This window comes from Pyrus communis, chromosome 3 (assembly GCF_963583255.1).
Source record: "Pyrus communis chromosome 3, drPyrComm1.1, whole genome shotgun sequence".
Taxonomy (NCBI): Eukaryota; Viridiplantae; Streptophyta; class Magnoliopsida; order Rosales; family Rosaceae; genus Pyrus; species Pyrus communis.
Window position 1 is genome coordinate 22,742,985 of NC_084805.1, and position 15,388 is coordinate 22,758,372.

Below are 15,388 nucleotides of genomic sequence, written 5' to 3' on the forward strand. Positions count from 1 at the left end.
ATTGAATTGTAAATAAAGAACCAAATTATTTTTTTCACTATTTTTTAGTTGACAAAGAAAATTATGTTAGTAAGTAGTCTTGATTATAAAATAATGCAGTTTCAATTGTTTACCACATATTTCTATATTTTTTTATTCTCTTCTTTTTTGTTTTTTTGTTTTTAATATAGATTTATACCTTTACATGACCAAAAAGAAAAGAGGGAAGCAAAGACAGCTTGAGTCTAAAACTGCTTACTGACTTGATCGTCAGAGAGCTTTTTGCCAGCACACACCCCTCCACTCCAATCTTAGGTTTGCTCATGATTATTCTCAATTTTGCAAGTAGCTTGAGTTTGTGCGTCCACTATTGCGGCAGTGCACAAATTTAGTTCCAACACTACTCATAGAGGCTTTATTAGGAATATGAATATAAGTTCACACTGCAAACTTTCCGATTTCTATTTTAAAGAGACAAAGACTTCAACACAGTGTAACAAAATTTAGACTTAGCAGACAAAGACCATAAAAGTGCAACAATATTCAAAGTCTTCACAGACAAAAACCATAAAAGTGTAACAATATTCAAAGTCTTCATTCAAAGTCTTCACAGACAAAGACCATAAAAGTGTAAAAAAATTCAAAATCTCACTATAAGTAAAGGCCTGAGTTGCTTAAAAAAAGATATACACAAAAACCATGATGAAATTTTCAGCTTATTGTGATAAAGTATGCTTTCTAGCTTGCCTCATCTTATCTCTTCAGCTAAATTCATCACAAAAAATTGCTTTTGCTTCTGCCAATTCCACTGAAGCAGAAGCACTTCTCAAATGGAAAGCTAGGTTTCAAAGCCAAACCCAAAACAACCTGACCTCGTGGATGAATGCAAATGAAGCCCCATGCAATACTTGGACTAGTGTTTCATGCAACTCAGCTGGAAGTGTCAATAGATTAGATCCATCAATTCTAGTATACAAGGTACTCTACTTGAATTTCCATTCATGTCCTTGCCTAATCTGGCATATGTTGACCCTCAGCTACAATAAACTTTTTGATCAAATCCCAAATCTCCCACTACACGGTTACCACCCTTTATAGCATGTTTATGAGAATGCAAAGCTTTGCATAACAAGAAAGAGGCATTCCCTAGTTCAGGATATGTTCACACTTACTTGACCTTAATTATTATCATCTTTGCTAGTTAGCTTCACCTTAATTAATTTCTCCAAACCCTACCCTTAACCTCAACTCTAACTATTTAAACACCTCTTCATTTCTTTGAAAAATCACACTTGCTTCACTCTTTAGCTTCCCTTATTATTTCTCATCCCATCCTCCCTGCCACCCTTTGTTCTTTTGATAATTGCTTGACAACCATGCACTTCTTCAAGATTGTTCTCGTTGTCATCGCTCTTTGCTTCGTCACTTATCTCGGAAAGAGCAATGCTGCCACACCATATGATATCTTCCAATTCGTCCAGCAATCCCCATTCGTCTTCTGCCTCCGGAATGGAATTTGTGGAAACCAACCAGTTCTGTGGCATACCTTTACGACACACGGCCTCTGGCCGAGCAACTTTACCGATCCATCTGCACCTATACTCTGCGCTGGTACCGTATTCAACAGAAATGAGGTACACATCGAATATATATACGCATTTCTGTTTGTTTTTTTCTCCTGCAGCTCTCTGAAATGCTTGTAACTTCTCGTCTTTGTGCTTCAGATGAATGCTGATCATTCTCTGCAATTACTTTTGTCCAATTCCTGGCCCAACTTCAACATTAGACAGACAAATATGGATTTCTGGGCGCATGAGTACAACAAGCACGGCAGGTGCTCGGACAATAAATTTTCCCAGACACAATACTTCCATGAAGCTTATAAATTATGGTTTACCTACAATGCACAATATCTATTTTTTCAAACAACTGGGATTGTACCAGGATATCAATATCGTTACATCGACCTTGAATCGGCCATTCGAAGGACTATAGGAGGGAAAAAACCTCTCCTTATGTGCAAGTATGTTGGGGTAAGCTATCTGCTGGAAGTCGTCATCTGTTTTGACTACAACGCAGCAAATCCGGTCGATTGTGTCAGGACAACAAATTGTGGGGCATTGGTATGGTATTTACTCTAATAGGTATATATAGTGGCTACATATATCTATATTAATGTAATAAGAACAACAATATAATGATGATTTCGAATTTATCGATCTCACCATTTCATATCCTAAGTAAATGTTATGTAGTATGTACATGACCAGATGAATTCTGATGATGGTAATTTGCAGTGCAATTTGTTTGGGGTTGTAATTTCGAAAGTTTAATTCTAATTTGTTTTAAAAGCCTTTCAAATCCGTCAAAATTAACTAGACCATGAAATTCCTAAGTTAAAACATGATCAAATATGCGGCAGACAAAGTTTTACTGACACCAAATTGCTATGCATCCTGCAAATATATAACATAATTGGCACAATATTACAAATGTTTTGGACAAGGGACGGTAGGAAATTATATTATTCACAGAAACAACAGGTGATGATAATCTCTATGAGATGGCGGTGGAACCTCTGGCCTGGAATTTAATGGAGAATACAATGAACGGGAAGTTGAACGTTTTTTGTACGGAGGTTATAGCGAACCTCATCGCTCCGTCCAAACTCCGAATGACTTATAGATGGGATGCATTGTGAGCTCGGGAGCTAATGATTTTGTCGAAACACCTCCCTTATAAGTAGTACCACCATAACATTAGTGAACTGGTAACATCAAGTGACAAATAAAAGTCAATTCAAAAATTTCTCGGCTTCACAATAAGCGGAGGGGAAATTTTTGGTTCATCAGTTGAACCAATTTGCAATAACTCAACAAGATACGCAATTAGTTTAGAATTCGATATCCGAAATTGCTCCAGGAACAAATCTTACACGTTTGTTGTTGTATAAATTGGTTGAGAGAGTATATATTCAAGTTACAATGGAGATGTATAAATGAGATTTTATCATTTACATACAGCAATAGCGGAGTTGCTCTTCTTCTGCGCTCTCTCTCTCTCTCTCTCTCTCTCTCTCTCCCCTCACCCACCCCCACAAACCCCAAATATATATATAGTGTGTAGGTGAAACCCCTTCTTCCTATCTTCCTACTCTTTCTGCACCTTCCGTCCTATTCCTATCTAGATAAGAATGGTCAACTGATTTGGGATCTTGATAATAATTTTCCCAGCAAGCAGCAGTGAGACCTAGAGGTCAGCAAGCCAACTTTCGAACACATTGCGGATGCGGCATTTATCAGGCTGCCTCACTATATAAATTTGTTCTCCAATTTTATTGTCGGAGTCCTGGTTCCGGTACCATGTCCACAAAGCCCAAGTCTCATTCTTCACCTGCAAGTTATGACATCAAAATGCACGCTTGGTGCATAATCCAGGTGGTGAAACTGAGCTGTAATTCTAGTCTATACATTCTCAGCAGACTTCTAGCCTACATCTATATGTTTGCTACTCAATAACCGATCAAGGGTATTCAAGTCGTCACAGGATCTTTGCACTCCGTATAAACAGATATTGGTGCTAAGTGATTTTCTCGTGACATTGCAGTGGTATGGTAAAAATGATTTAAACTGGTTCCATAACATTACCCATGTGTGGTCTTTCTATGCCCATTAACTGTCAATCACATGCTCATCTTTCCATCAATCATTTTCAAGTTGTATCATATGTAGTGTAGGGTCGAACAAATTAAAGTACAACGTTTATAGAAAATTGAATGCATTGTCAAACTGGATAATTACCAAACAGAAACACAGAAAAAGGAGTACCTCAAGGATCCCATGGCCAAAGGTGCTTTCTCTGAAAGCACTGTAATCCGGTTGCCGATCCCAACAAAATTTATCTGCTACTGGGCCGGAGGTAAAGTTCTCTGCACAAAAGGCACCTGCACCTAGGTGTTGGTCAGGAGTAGTTAATGGCTCTGGGCAATGACCAGGTTCGTCAGCATGTTGAACTGCCATCTTCTCCCGATTACCCCCGTCCCCAACGGTGAGATATACAGGACCACAGGGATCTAAGTTGTAATCATAAACTCGATTCGATCTCTCGTAGGCATGAACCTATTGTTATATTCAAGAAAACAGAAGAACATTCAGTGCACTTTAAAGCAAAAAGATATTTAGTTACAATGAGGAAAATTGTTCATCATTCATAGACACTAAGGACAACTGAATAAAAACATGCTTGGGATCGGAACCAAATGGTATTGCTGTGATACGAGTTTGAAGATATGGTCATTGTTTCTGATAGCGTTTCAAATAAGATTTGTATTATGTGTTTTAGCAATGAGGGAACCAAGTACCAATTAATTTCATATTAAATTTGTTTTCTCAAAAGTTCAAAGCATAAACTGCAGTTCCTTCTTTTTTTCTATCACTATCTGGTTACTGGTATGCCAGAAAGCCTCGGTCGAAGGACCCTTATACCACTTCTTCCACATGGTTTCCGGCTATAAGAAAGAAACCTGTTACCTATCAAAGATTGTGACAATCATTGGTGGTTATCGTTACTTACATGTCTATTGAACACTATATCAACACCATAAGAGTACAGTAGCTCTTCCATTTCCAACCTCATACATTCTGCCTCTCTGTAATGCGCCTTGTAGGTACTATACCAGGGAGGATGCCAAGTAGCTACTAACCAGGGAGTTGTGGATCTGTCCACATTAGCCAAATCTTGCTCCAGCCACTTGTATTGTTTCCCTGTAGGCAAAGTGATCACTGATTTAATGGGGATAGAAACAATAAAGAAATGACTTGTAAAGAAAAAGAATTGCAAAAATAGGAATATTTAGGCAAGGAATAAACTCAAAAATTAGGCAAACTTTAATTACCTGATTTGCTAAAGTCAGTGTAGGCTCCAAGCATGATAAAATGAATCCCCCCTGCATTAAATGAGTAGTAGAATGTGGACGAAGATCCGCTTTCTTCAGATGGGAATGCAAACCGAGAACTATAAGCCTCAAAAGTCTTATTTTCAGCCTGTTCTTCTATTTCATGGTTCCCTTCAACAACCATTATCAGAACTTTGGACACTAAACTCTGCATATACCTACACAAATTATCCAGCAATGACAACATAAGAAGACAAGTTCTATGCCATAATTTACAGCAGCCATTGCGTGCATAGAAATAAAGCAATTTATGTTTTAACCTTCCCCAGTAATCCCATCGAGGCTGATAGGTCTCAGGTATCGGAGAGTTCGGAAATGAGCAAGAATAGCAGTCAGAGCCAGTTCCATTTGTGAGGTAGAGGTTTGCATAAGTAACATCACCAATCAACAGAACAAGATCAGGATTATTACTTGTCAAGTGACTTATTGTGGTAGTTGTGTTGTAAGTAAGGCCAAGGTCTCCCACAACTGCTATTCTCTCCGGGTAGCTCCGAGGACCGGAAACTGGCATGGTCCTGAAATGGTGGATTTCGCTCATTGCAGGTATAGAAGGATCCCCACATCGATAAAAGTACAGTGTATTCGGTTTCAACCCTACATCAAAACAACAACTGGATCACCAACATAACCGAAGAACCACATCTCCATCACAACTTATGTTTGGGGCATTTAAAAGTTCAGTTATTTCAGCCAAACCCAACTTTGTAATTCTCCATCAAAAACTTTGAAGCAAAATAAGAAGCGAACGAAATCAAACCTGTGAGACGAACATGGTGGATAATTCCGGAAGTGTAATTTTGGAGGCCTTCAAAAGGGTAGAGCTGATTGTAAACAAGAGAATACCCTGTGGCTTCATGTGTTGGTGGATATCTCAGCTTCCCATAACGAACAACGCTTGCCACACTTTTGGGGTCCAATGGCTTTATCTTGTCTCCAATCTGATACTCCCCTGCAACAACAATCCATGAAAATCAAACTCAATTGGCCAAACCCAAAAATACTAAAATCCCATTCTCAAATGCCAAAAAAGCTTAAAGCTTTTACTAACAAACCCGGGCCCTGTATGCGATTGCTTCTATAGGAAGTACTTCTGCTCATAAGTGCTTTTATTAATAACACAACCAAGAAAAGTGCTTCTATCATCCAAAACGAATTCGAGTTTTTATGTCAAAGGTTGTCGGAAGCACTTTTAATTACCAGGAAGTGCTTTCTACCAGCAGCAGTTTCAAACAGCCCCAATTAACCAGACCCAAAAAATGAAAACTCCCAATTCTCAAATCCTGAAATTGCATTTACAGAAAAAGCATACCGCTTTAAACACCAGCACCAAAAAAAAAAAATATCAAAACCTGTTATCCAGGAGATCCAAACGGAGTCGTAATCAGCGGAGAGCGAGACGGAAATCTGCTCGGGTTTAAACCCCTTAACCCGGCGACGGACCCGCTGATCGTCGTCGGGCAAATCGACGGCGTTGCCGCGCAGACTGGGATCAAAGGGGACGGTGAGGGGCTCGAACGGGCCGTCCAAGGTGGTGGGAATTCGGGCCTCAACGGGCCAATAACAACCCACGACAACCGCAATCAAACACGTTATCGCAGCAACTGCAGGAACGGAGGAGCACGAAGAAAATGCCATTTCTATTGGGGAAGAAAACGCAATGCCTTAGTTCTCGTCCGCCATTGGAGCACGAAGATATATAGGGGAAGGTATAAAGATACGGAATAAAGGAATATTTCTGGATTCTGATGGTGACGTGGCATGGAGGTTTATGTGTTTTTGGAGGCAAAAGTTGCTGCTTTTTATCCTGTCCTGTTCTGTCCCACGCAATCCCAAATGTCCTGGTTCGGACAAAATAGGGCAGCGGATTTTAACCGAGACCCACCAATGAAAGCACGCGTTTGGCCATGTTAAGTTTTGATGGGACATATTGAGATTGGTCCCAAGTTGCGAAGGAAATTTCGGTATGGCTGTTTGATTTGAGCAGCTTTCATGTCGAATTAATTCAAACTACCAGAAATTTTTTATTTTATATATTTTTTACGAATGAACAATTGAAATTTAATTAACTCTCGTTTAATTGAATCTTAATTGTTTTCTGTTGTAATTTTTAAGTATAAGAGAACAAAGCTCTTCGGTTGCGACCAAAATTTAAATAGTTTTATATTTTGTTTGAGGTGTTATACAAGTGACATGAAACCAAAACCAAAACCATAGTCATGGAATATTGTGAGAGGTGCTTAACAAATGCTTTGTATTTAGAGAAATTATTTACATAAATTCAAACCAAATGTATTTTAAGGTAAAAATAAACCAGTTTGGCCAATATATTAGTCACTATGTCTTTCTCAATGAGTCACTATGTCTTTCTCAATGATTTGTTTTTTGTTGGACTCCGTGTAAATATGTCGAAATTACTAAATAAAAACCGTTTGAGTGCCAACTTTTTTTTTTTAGTTGGGAGGAAATGTTTTCTAAAATTTGACGAAAGTCATTTAATGAATGCATATGCCGAGAACATGTGAAACATGCATATAAATTTTGCGCGAACTACTCAATGTAATATTCAAATACAAACCTTACTAAAATAATATAATAATATTCAGCCGTCAATACAAATGATAATGATAATGCATAACATGTTTAGAGTATACATCTAATTCAGAATACAAACGGAATATGCTATTACAAGTAAAGTCAAAGCAAAAAGGATGAAGCGGTATCACTGGTAGGGGAATGACTTGTAGTTCGGATCGTATGCCTCATTCCTACGTCTTGAGGGGGTGTAAAACAAATATGAGTGGACCAAGTTGATATATATATATATAATACTGAAACAGTTATTCAATAATGTACTAACCCCCAAAGTTTTATGGAACTCAATAGTATAATATGTAATTGGTTTTTCTGAAAAACCTAGCATGCCATAAAACCTTCATAAAACATATATCATATATAATGTGCTAAATAGTGGTATCATAATCAACCGAAGCCACTACATCACCCGACCTAAGCCAATATAAGTATCATCGCCCGTAGGCAGGACAATAACCACTAGATAAGCACAAAAACATTGAATATAATCTTTCTAACATAAGTACATATATTTCAAAACATCTTCATAGTATATAGTCATCCATCATATATACTACAAAGAGTGTAAAAATATGTTCATAAATATTATATAGTCATCCATCATATATACTACAAAGAACATAAATTCGATAAAGTATGGTATTCCAAAATATTCTCAGTAAAACATGATAATCATAAAGTGTAAATCTAATTCACTCATAAAACGTAACCATTAAATCATGTTTTTTATGTATGCATTTCTACTATTAAAACATGCATTTTAGAAGGGGTCCACTCACATATACTCCATTGTCAAAGAGCTGTGCGAAATAGGAATGACGGAATCATTGCTAATACTCGTACCTAAGCACATAAAGGGTCCAATTAATAAAACTCTACTAAAACTCTACTAATTCCAACTAGGTCGGGTCAAACGGATCCGGGTTGGGCTCCTAGTCAACGGGCCTGGAGTTTGGGTCAAACTGGTTCAATGGGTTGGGCTGGGGCTTAAAGGGTTTTGGGCTTGAGGCTACAGGGTCGGAGGCTTAAGTTCGTACGGCCTAAATGCCTGGGTCCAAAACGTTTATGGGGTGGATGGGTTTGGAAACTGGGCTGGACCTAAGGCCTGGGTTCGGGCCTAAAGGCTTGGCCCAAATATTTGGGTTAGGCTGTAAGGTTGGACCGAGTCCCAACCTGGGTCCAGATCTGGGTTGGGCTGCTGGGTTTTGGGCTGGGTTCAAAGGATTTGGGTCGGGTTGACCCGTTTTCAGGCTAATGAATTGGTCGGTTTCTGGGCACCACTTCAAACGCCCATAACTTCTTTGTCACTCAACCAAATCAAGTGATCCAAAAATAAGAGTTGTAGTACTCGATGAGATGAAGAGATTGGTACCTTGCATGATGGCTAACTCACTGTGGTTTGGTCGAAAAACACATCGAAAGTGGCGGTGCTCGCCGAAAAATTTGGAAAAGCTACTCTGAGCTATTTTCTACGATTCACATGTAAACACAACTTAAAACAAGCTTCAATCTAACCCTAAAACACATCCTAAGAGTTTCTAGAAGCTTACCAATGCCAGAAAATTACGAAACACTTCGGGGAAGACGATGAACAGTGACACCGTCATTGTGGGGTTCCACAATGTGGGGTGTGGGGTTCTTGAGATCTCTATGTCCAGTGATGTGGTATGGGGTTGTTGTTGTTATTGTTGTTTGTGTGAGTAAAACTCAGAGAAGAGAGGGAGGGTTGACTAAGAGAGTACATGGGGAGGGTGAAGGAAAATAGAGGAAGTGAGAAGTGAGGGAGAGAGAAAGAGAAGGTTATAAAATCATAAAGAGGGATAAGAAAATCCCAAAAAGGGAAAGGGGGATCTAGGTAAGGTGGGGGATAAGAGGTAAAAATGGTAATTTCATAAATTCGTGAATATAAAATTACATAGTTTGGGACGGGGTTTCACATAATGCATGTGATCCAATATCCAAATGGATTGGAAGTTGATTTCTACTTTGCGTTTCAGGTTCGAATATCCCTCATCATCTAAGTTATTGTAATAGTTTTGAATCATCTAACTTTATTATTTTTTATATGCAAAGATAGCTTGTATTAACAAGTCAGAAATGAGGGGACAAAGAAAGAAAAAAAAAAGGTTTTTGATTTCTAGAATCCTTAACTAACAACAAAAACAACCACTGTGAAGGGCAAATCAAGCTAGCCGATGGATTATGTCAGTTACTAAAAGGCACACATGGGAAGGTGTTTAAGCCCAAATAGTTTTTAAGGTCAACATAAGGATAAACTCCACTGATTGTAGTCATCATTAATTTAGTATCTTCTATACTGGGATGGCCCAATGTCGGACAAATTGATGGAAGGCTCATTTAACATTGTTACAATATGGTAGTCGCTCTCAATGATTAAATTTTGTAATCCTCTCTTTGCTTCTCTTTCCCCAAAACATTCTTTAGACGCTACAGTTGCAACCTTAAAGGGGGAGAGACCATTCCTAATGTAACCTTCCATTAATTTTAATATAATAAATAAAAACAAATTGAGGGGCCAGGAGTCCGATTTCCCAGAACTAGTGTCTTTGTCATGTCTTCTTTCTAACTTTGTGACACTTATGCTTCAACTTAACACCAATTCAACAGTGTTAACATTTAAAAAAGAAAAAACTAAAAAATTTAAGAAAAACAATAGCACCCACTGAACTACCCAACGTCCATCGCCCAACCAGTCCCACCCGTCGTCTACGAAGCTCTTCATCGGCGGTGAAGCTTATCTCTTCACCATTTCTCTCTCTTCCTCTCTCTTCAAATTAGAGAAGAGTTGTTGCAAAAACCCTTATATGATGGATCTAGCCCATCAACAAATTTCTTGTATTTTGGAATCTGAGGATTAGCCACAGTACCTTTTTTTTTTTTTTTTTTTTCTGGAATTTGAGGATTGCCACAATTTCTAAAAGACCAAAGAAAGTCAAAGATGTCAGTTCATTCAAAAGTTTGTGCGTTGATTTGGATTCCGTTGTTGATTAGTGTTCTCCCCCAACTAGGATTTAGTAGCAGAAATTGCAAGGATGGCTGTAGACGAGGTTGTGTGTGGTTTAGTGGGTGATTATCGGCCAATGTTCCCTCACCAAACTCATCTATTTTGATGTATCCTACAATCAAATATCTGGAAAAATCCCACCTGAAATCGGTCTTTTAACAAACCTTCAGGTCCTTCACCTAAATGAAAATAAGTTCAACAGCTCCATTCCTCAAGAAATAGGCCAACTATTTAGAGGGTTCAATTCCAGCTTCTGTGGGTAATTTGAGCCAATTGACTTCTTTGTTTCTCTTTGGAAACCAACTTTCGGGTTCTATTCCTCCCGAAATAGGAAACCTTTCGAAATTGGGTGAACTTTACATGTATGACAACTATTTATCAGGCCCAATCCCTCGGAGTTTCGGAAACTTGAAAAATCTAACCCGGATGTCCTTGCACAACAACACCCTTTCTGGTTCGATCCCAACTTCTTTGAGCAATTTGACAAACCTTGTTTCTCTCTCTCTCTACGGTAATAATCTTTCCGGCACTATTCCTGAAGAGATTGGAAACTTGAAATTTCTTGTGAGTCTAGACCTGACCAACAATCAGCTCAACGGAACCGTTCCCCTCTTCATTCGGCAACTTGAGCAGCCTAGAAAACCTATATCTCCGCGACAACCAGCTATCTGGATCAATCCCCCAAGAGATGGAGAATTTAATGAAGTTGACCATACTTGTCTTGGCTACTAACCGATTTTCTGGTTATTTGCCTCGAGATATTTGTAGAGGTGGACTCCTACAAAGGTTAACTGCACAAAAGAACGAATTTACAAGTCCAATCCCGAAAAGCTTGACAGGTTGCAAGAGCTTAGTCAGAGTCAGTCTCCAACGGAACCAATTTACAAGCAATAATATATCTGAAGACTTTGGTGTCTATTCGAATCTTCAGTTTGTAGACCTAAGCTACAACAACTTATCTGGCGAAATCTCAGGCATCTGGGGACAGTGTCCAAATTTAACAACTCTACGGATTGCGGGCAACAACCTTACTGGGAGCATACCATCTGAGATTGTCAATGCAACTAAAATTCAAGAACTCGATTTTTCTTCGAATCATCTGGTTGGGGTGGTTCCCAAGGATTTGGGGAGATTGACTTCTATGGTGAATCTAAAGTTGAATGGAAATCAACTTTTTGGTTCTGTACCCTCAGAATTTGGAGCATTCGCTCAACTCGAATATCTTGACATGTCCACCAACAAGTTGAATGGCTCAATTCCAAGCATTTTTGGCGAATTGGTCCATTTAAACTACTTGGATTTGAGCAACAACAAATTCAGTCAAGAAATTCCATCTCAGTTGGGCAAGTTATTTCACCTGTCATAGTTAGATTCAAGTCACAACTCACTTGACGGCAAGATACCATCAAAAATTAGCAATATGCAGAGCTTGGAGCAGCTGAATCTTTCCCACAATAATCTTTCTGGTCTCATTCCAATTCCAGCAACATTTGATGGAATGTGAGGCTTGTTGTACATAGACGTATCCTACAATCGCTTGCAAGGTCGCAACCCCAACAACCAAGCGTTTCAAGATGCTTACAGATTTGAAGGGAACAAAGGATTATGTGGAAATGTTGGAGGTCTAGAATCCTGCAATAAGCACGTCTCAAAAAGAAAAAACAACAGAAAACTCGTGTTTGCAATCATTTTCCCTTTCTTGGGAGCAGTTTTACTTAGGGGTGGGTTCAAAAAACCGAAAACCGAAAAAAACCGAAAACCAAACCAAACCGAGGCCGAAAAAAACCGAACCGAAACTACCAAACCGAACTGAACCGAATTTGGTTGGTTCGGTTTCGGTTTTTGAGGTTTGGAAACCGAACCGAATTGAACCGAACCGAAAAAAAAATCATATATAAATACTAAAAAATACATGTTGCCGTCAGGGTTTGAACCCTTTCCCTACGGGTTGGGGTTGGTTGTTGCAAGCCAACTTGACTGTAGGCTTTATGTTGTTATAATTGTAGCAGTAATTTATTTATAGGTTTCTTATGTTTAATACTTTATAAAATTTCTTAACTTTACAAACCCTAGCTATCTTACTCCCATTTCATTTCAGATCTCAAACACCTCTCTGTTCCGTCCGCTGCTTCCTCTTTGCCTTTGCTTCCTCTCTTTCTCTCTCTCTCTCTCCCTCCCTCTCCCTCTCCTTCCTCTCTTACTCCAAATCACTATCTCTCCAATCTTCTCCTGTCCTCCTCGCGGATTCCTTCTTCCAAACCATGATTTTCCCTCGCTCTTTTCGAGATCCGACAAAAAGAGGAATTGAAAGAGCTTGTGACGATCATGGCTATATCGCTGCAACAAAGGTTGTGGTTTTATTTATTTGTCAGTTCATAGGTTTTTAATTGTATGGTTACCCATTTGAAATTTATGTAATTTAAGGTGAAAAAGTTTGTATTTTTCTCTAAATATGTTTTGGAATTTTCTAGATCTATTGTGGACTTGACTATGAATTTGAATGTGGGCACTGGGCATGCGCTATTGAAGTCCGATTATGGTATTTAGAAGAACCCAATTGCTTCTTCTTTTTTTCGATTTGCATCGATCAGTTAATTTGTTGAGTTATTTCATGATTTTGTAAATTTTAAAGTTTTTGAATTTTGAATCCTGGCGATGTACATTTCCTTGAAGAATATATGTTTATGTATTTGCTTAACTTTTGAAAATTTGAATTCGTTCGGCTTGATCACAAGTAGTTGACTTACTTGAATATATTCAGGATTTTGAGGCTCTCAATTCTCTGATATATGAGAACTGGGAGGTTGATAGGTAGGTTCCTTCCATTTACATCATTTAAAAATAAAAATAAAAAACCGAAAAAAACCAAAATCGAACCGGAAAAAACTGAAACCGAAAAAAACCGAACCGAAAAAAAACCGAAAAAAAAAATGAACCGAACCGAACCGAACCGAAATTTCGGTTTGGTTTCGGTTTTGGCAAAAAACCAAACCGTTTTGAACCGAACCTACTTGCTTTCCTTGCAATTTTCTTCATCAATCTCTCTTTTTGATGGGAAAAAAATGTCTTGGGAGATCATAAGAGCAACCAATGCTCTTGACTCCATATTTTGCATTGGGAAGGGAGGATCTGGAAGTGTCTACAAGGCAAAGCTACCATCAGGCAGCATGGTTGCAGTGAAGAAACTCCATCAAAAACTTGACGGCGACGAGACATCGCAGGAGTTCCACAATGAAATAAATGCACTAATCAATATACGACATCGAAACATTGTGAAATTTTGTGGCTTTTGCTCAAATTCACAGCACTCCTTTCTGGTCTATGAATATCTAGAAAAGGGTAGTCTGGCTTCAATCTTGAGCAAAGAAGACGAGGCAAAAGAATTGGATTGGAGTAGGAGGGTGACAATTGTAAAAGGCGTAGCTCATGCACTGTCTTACCTGCATCATGATTGTGTACCGCGAATTGTACACCGAGACATATCAAGCAGCAACATTTTGCTGGATTACGACTACGAGCCTTGTGTTTCAGACTTCGGCACTGCTAAGCTTTTGAATCCAGACTCATCGAATTGGAGCTGCCTTGCAGGCACATACGGATATATAGCACCAGGTAAAGTAAAACAGTTAAAATATATAATGTTGAATCTGGTGATATAAAGTTAAACATATGCTAATGGCTTGATTTCCCTTAATTTTTATCCAGAGTTGGCCTACACAAGGAAGGTAACTGAGAAATGTGACATTTATAGCTTCGGAGTGCTGGCATTGGAGGTCATCATGGGAAAGCGACTAGGCGATTTAATTTCATCCATTTCATCTCCATCCGATTGTGAAAACAAATTGCTGAAGGATGTATTGGACCAACGGCTTTCACCTCCTACACCTGAAGTTGAAGATGAACTGACAACCATTGCAAGGGTAGCAATTGCATGCAGGCACCCGCGATCGCAGTCGAGGCCAACAATGCACATGGTTTCTCAATCATTATCATTTCAAACTGCAGCTTCCACTAGAGGACCAGACATCACGCTTGAACAACTAATTAAGATTTAAATTGCGTTTGACATTGTTTGAGTTGGCACGGAAGTCAGATCTTCTTGTTTAAATATATCATATATGTAATCTATTATATTTGCAGGTAAATTGAGAATAAGAGAGGAGTGCTAGCTGGACTCGCTGAACAGCGAGTCCAACATATATTACCGCTTAAATGGTTAGACCAAAATATCCTATTTAGTATTTACTATAAATTGGTGCACGCACGTTGCAGCATGATTAAACATTGTATGAAAGATTATGTTGAGAGATACAAAAAAAATTATTATTGAAAAAGTTATTTTTACATAAAAAAGATTTGATTGATACAACCTACATTTACATTAATAAAAGATGACAAAAGTTGTTGTCTGGAACACCAAAAATTTCTCATTGCCAAGAAAACAGCCTAGGCAAGGGGAAAAAAATTTAATTATTAAAATACCTGCAATGAATTTTGACATGAACAGATTTATATTGTATAAAAATGTAAGGATACAGTTACTTCGTGTGTTTTTTTTTTTTTTTTTTTTTTTTTTTTTGTGGAAAGGAATCTGGTTTTCTATCAATAATCCTACTAAATAATTGAGCAACAATTAATCTCATTCGTGACATAAACCTAAAGACTAAATAGTAGCATAATTAGCATTCCTATTTTTAAAATCTCATTCGTTATATAAACCTAAAGACTAATTAGTAGCATAATTAGCATTCCTATTTTTAAAACCAAATTATGCGTAGGCAAACCATTAAAGTCAAGTTTGCTTGAAAAATCAGTAGGATACACTGTTTCAAGATTTT

At 38.2% G+C, this 15,388-nt stretch overlaps 1 protein-coding gene and 1 pseudogene across 1 annotated transcript; one reads left to right on the forward strand and one right to left on the reverse strand.

The window, feature by feature from the left end:
• The first annotated feature begins 678 nt into the window (after nucleotides 1-678).
• LOC137728887 (MDIS1-interacting receptor like kinase 2-like) lies at nucleotides 679-14,802 on the forward strand (annotated as a pseudogene).
• Nucleotides 2,913-6,785, reverse strand: LOC137728889 (purple acid phosphatase 15-like). Its single transcript, XM_068467681.1, has 7 exons — nucleotides 6,283-6,785; nucleotides 5,691-5,882; nucleotides 5,194-5,527; nucleotides 4,874-5,091; nucleotides 4,552-4,742; nucleotides 3,807-4,097; nucleotides 2,913-3,372 (listed from the first exon to the last, which is right to left on the reverse strand). Exons 1-7 carry the CDS (start codon nucleotides 6,566-6,568, stop codon nucleotides 3,229-3,231), a joined length of 1,656 nt encoding a protein of 551 aa, XP_068323782.1. The 5' UTR covers nucleotides 6,569-6,785; the 3' UTR covers nucleotides 2,913-3,228.
• Nucleotides 14,803-15,388: the final 586 nt, after the last annotated feature.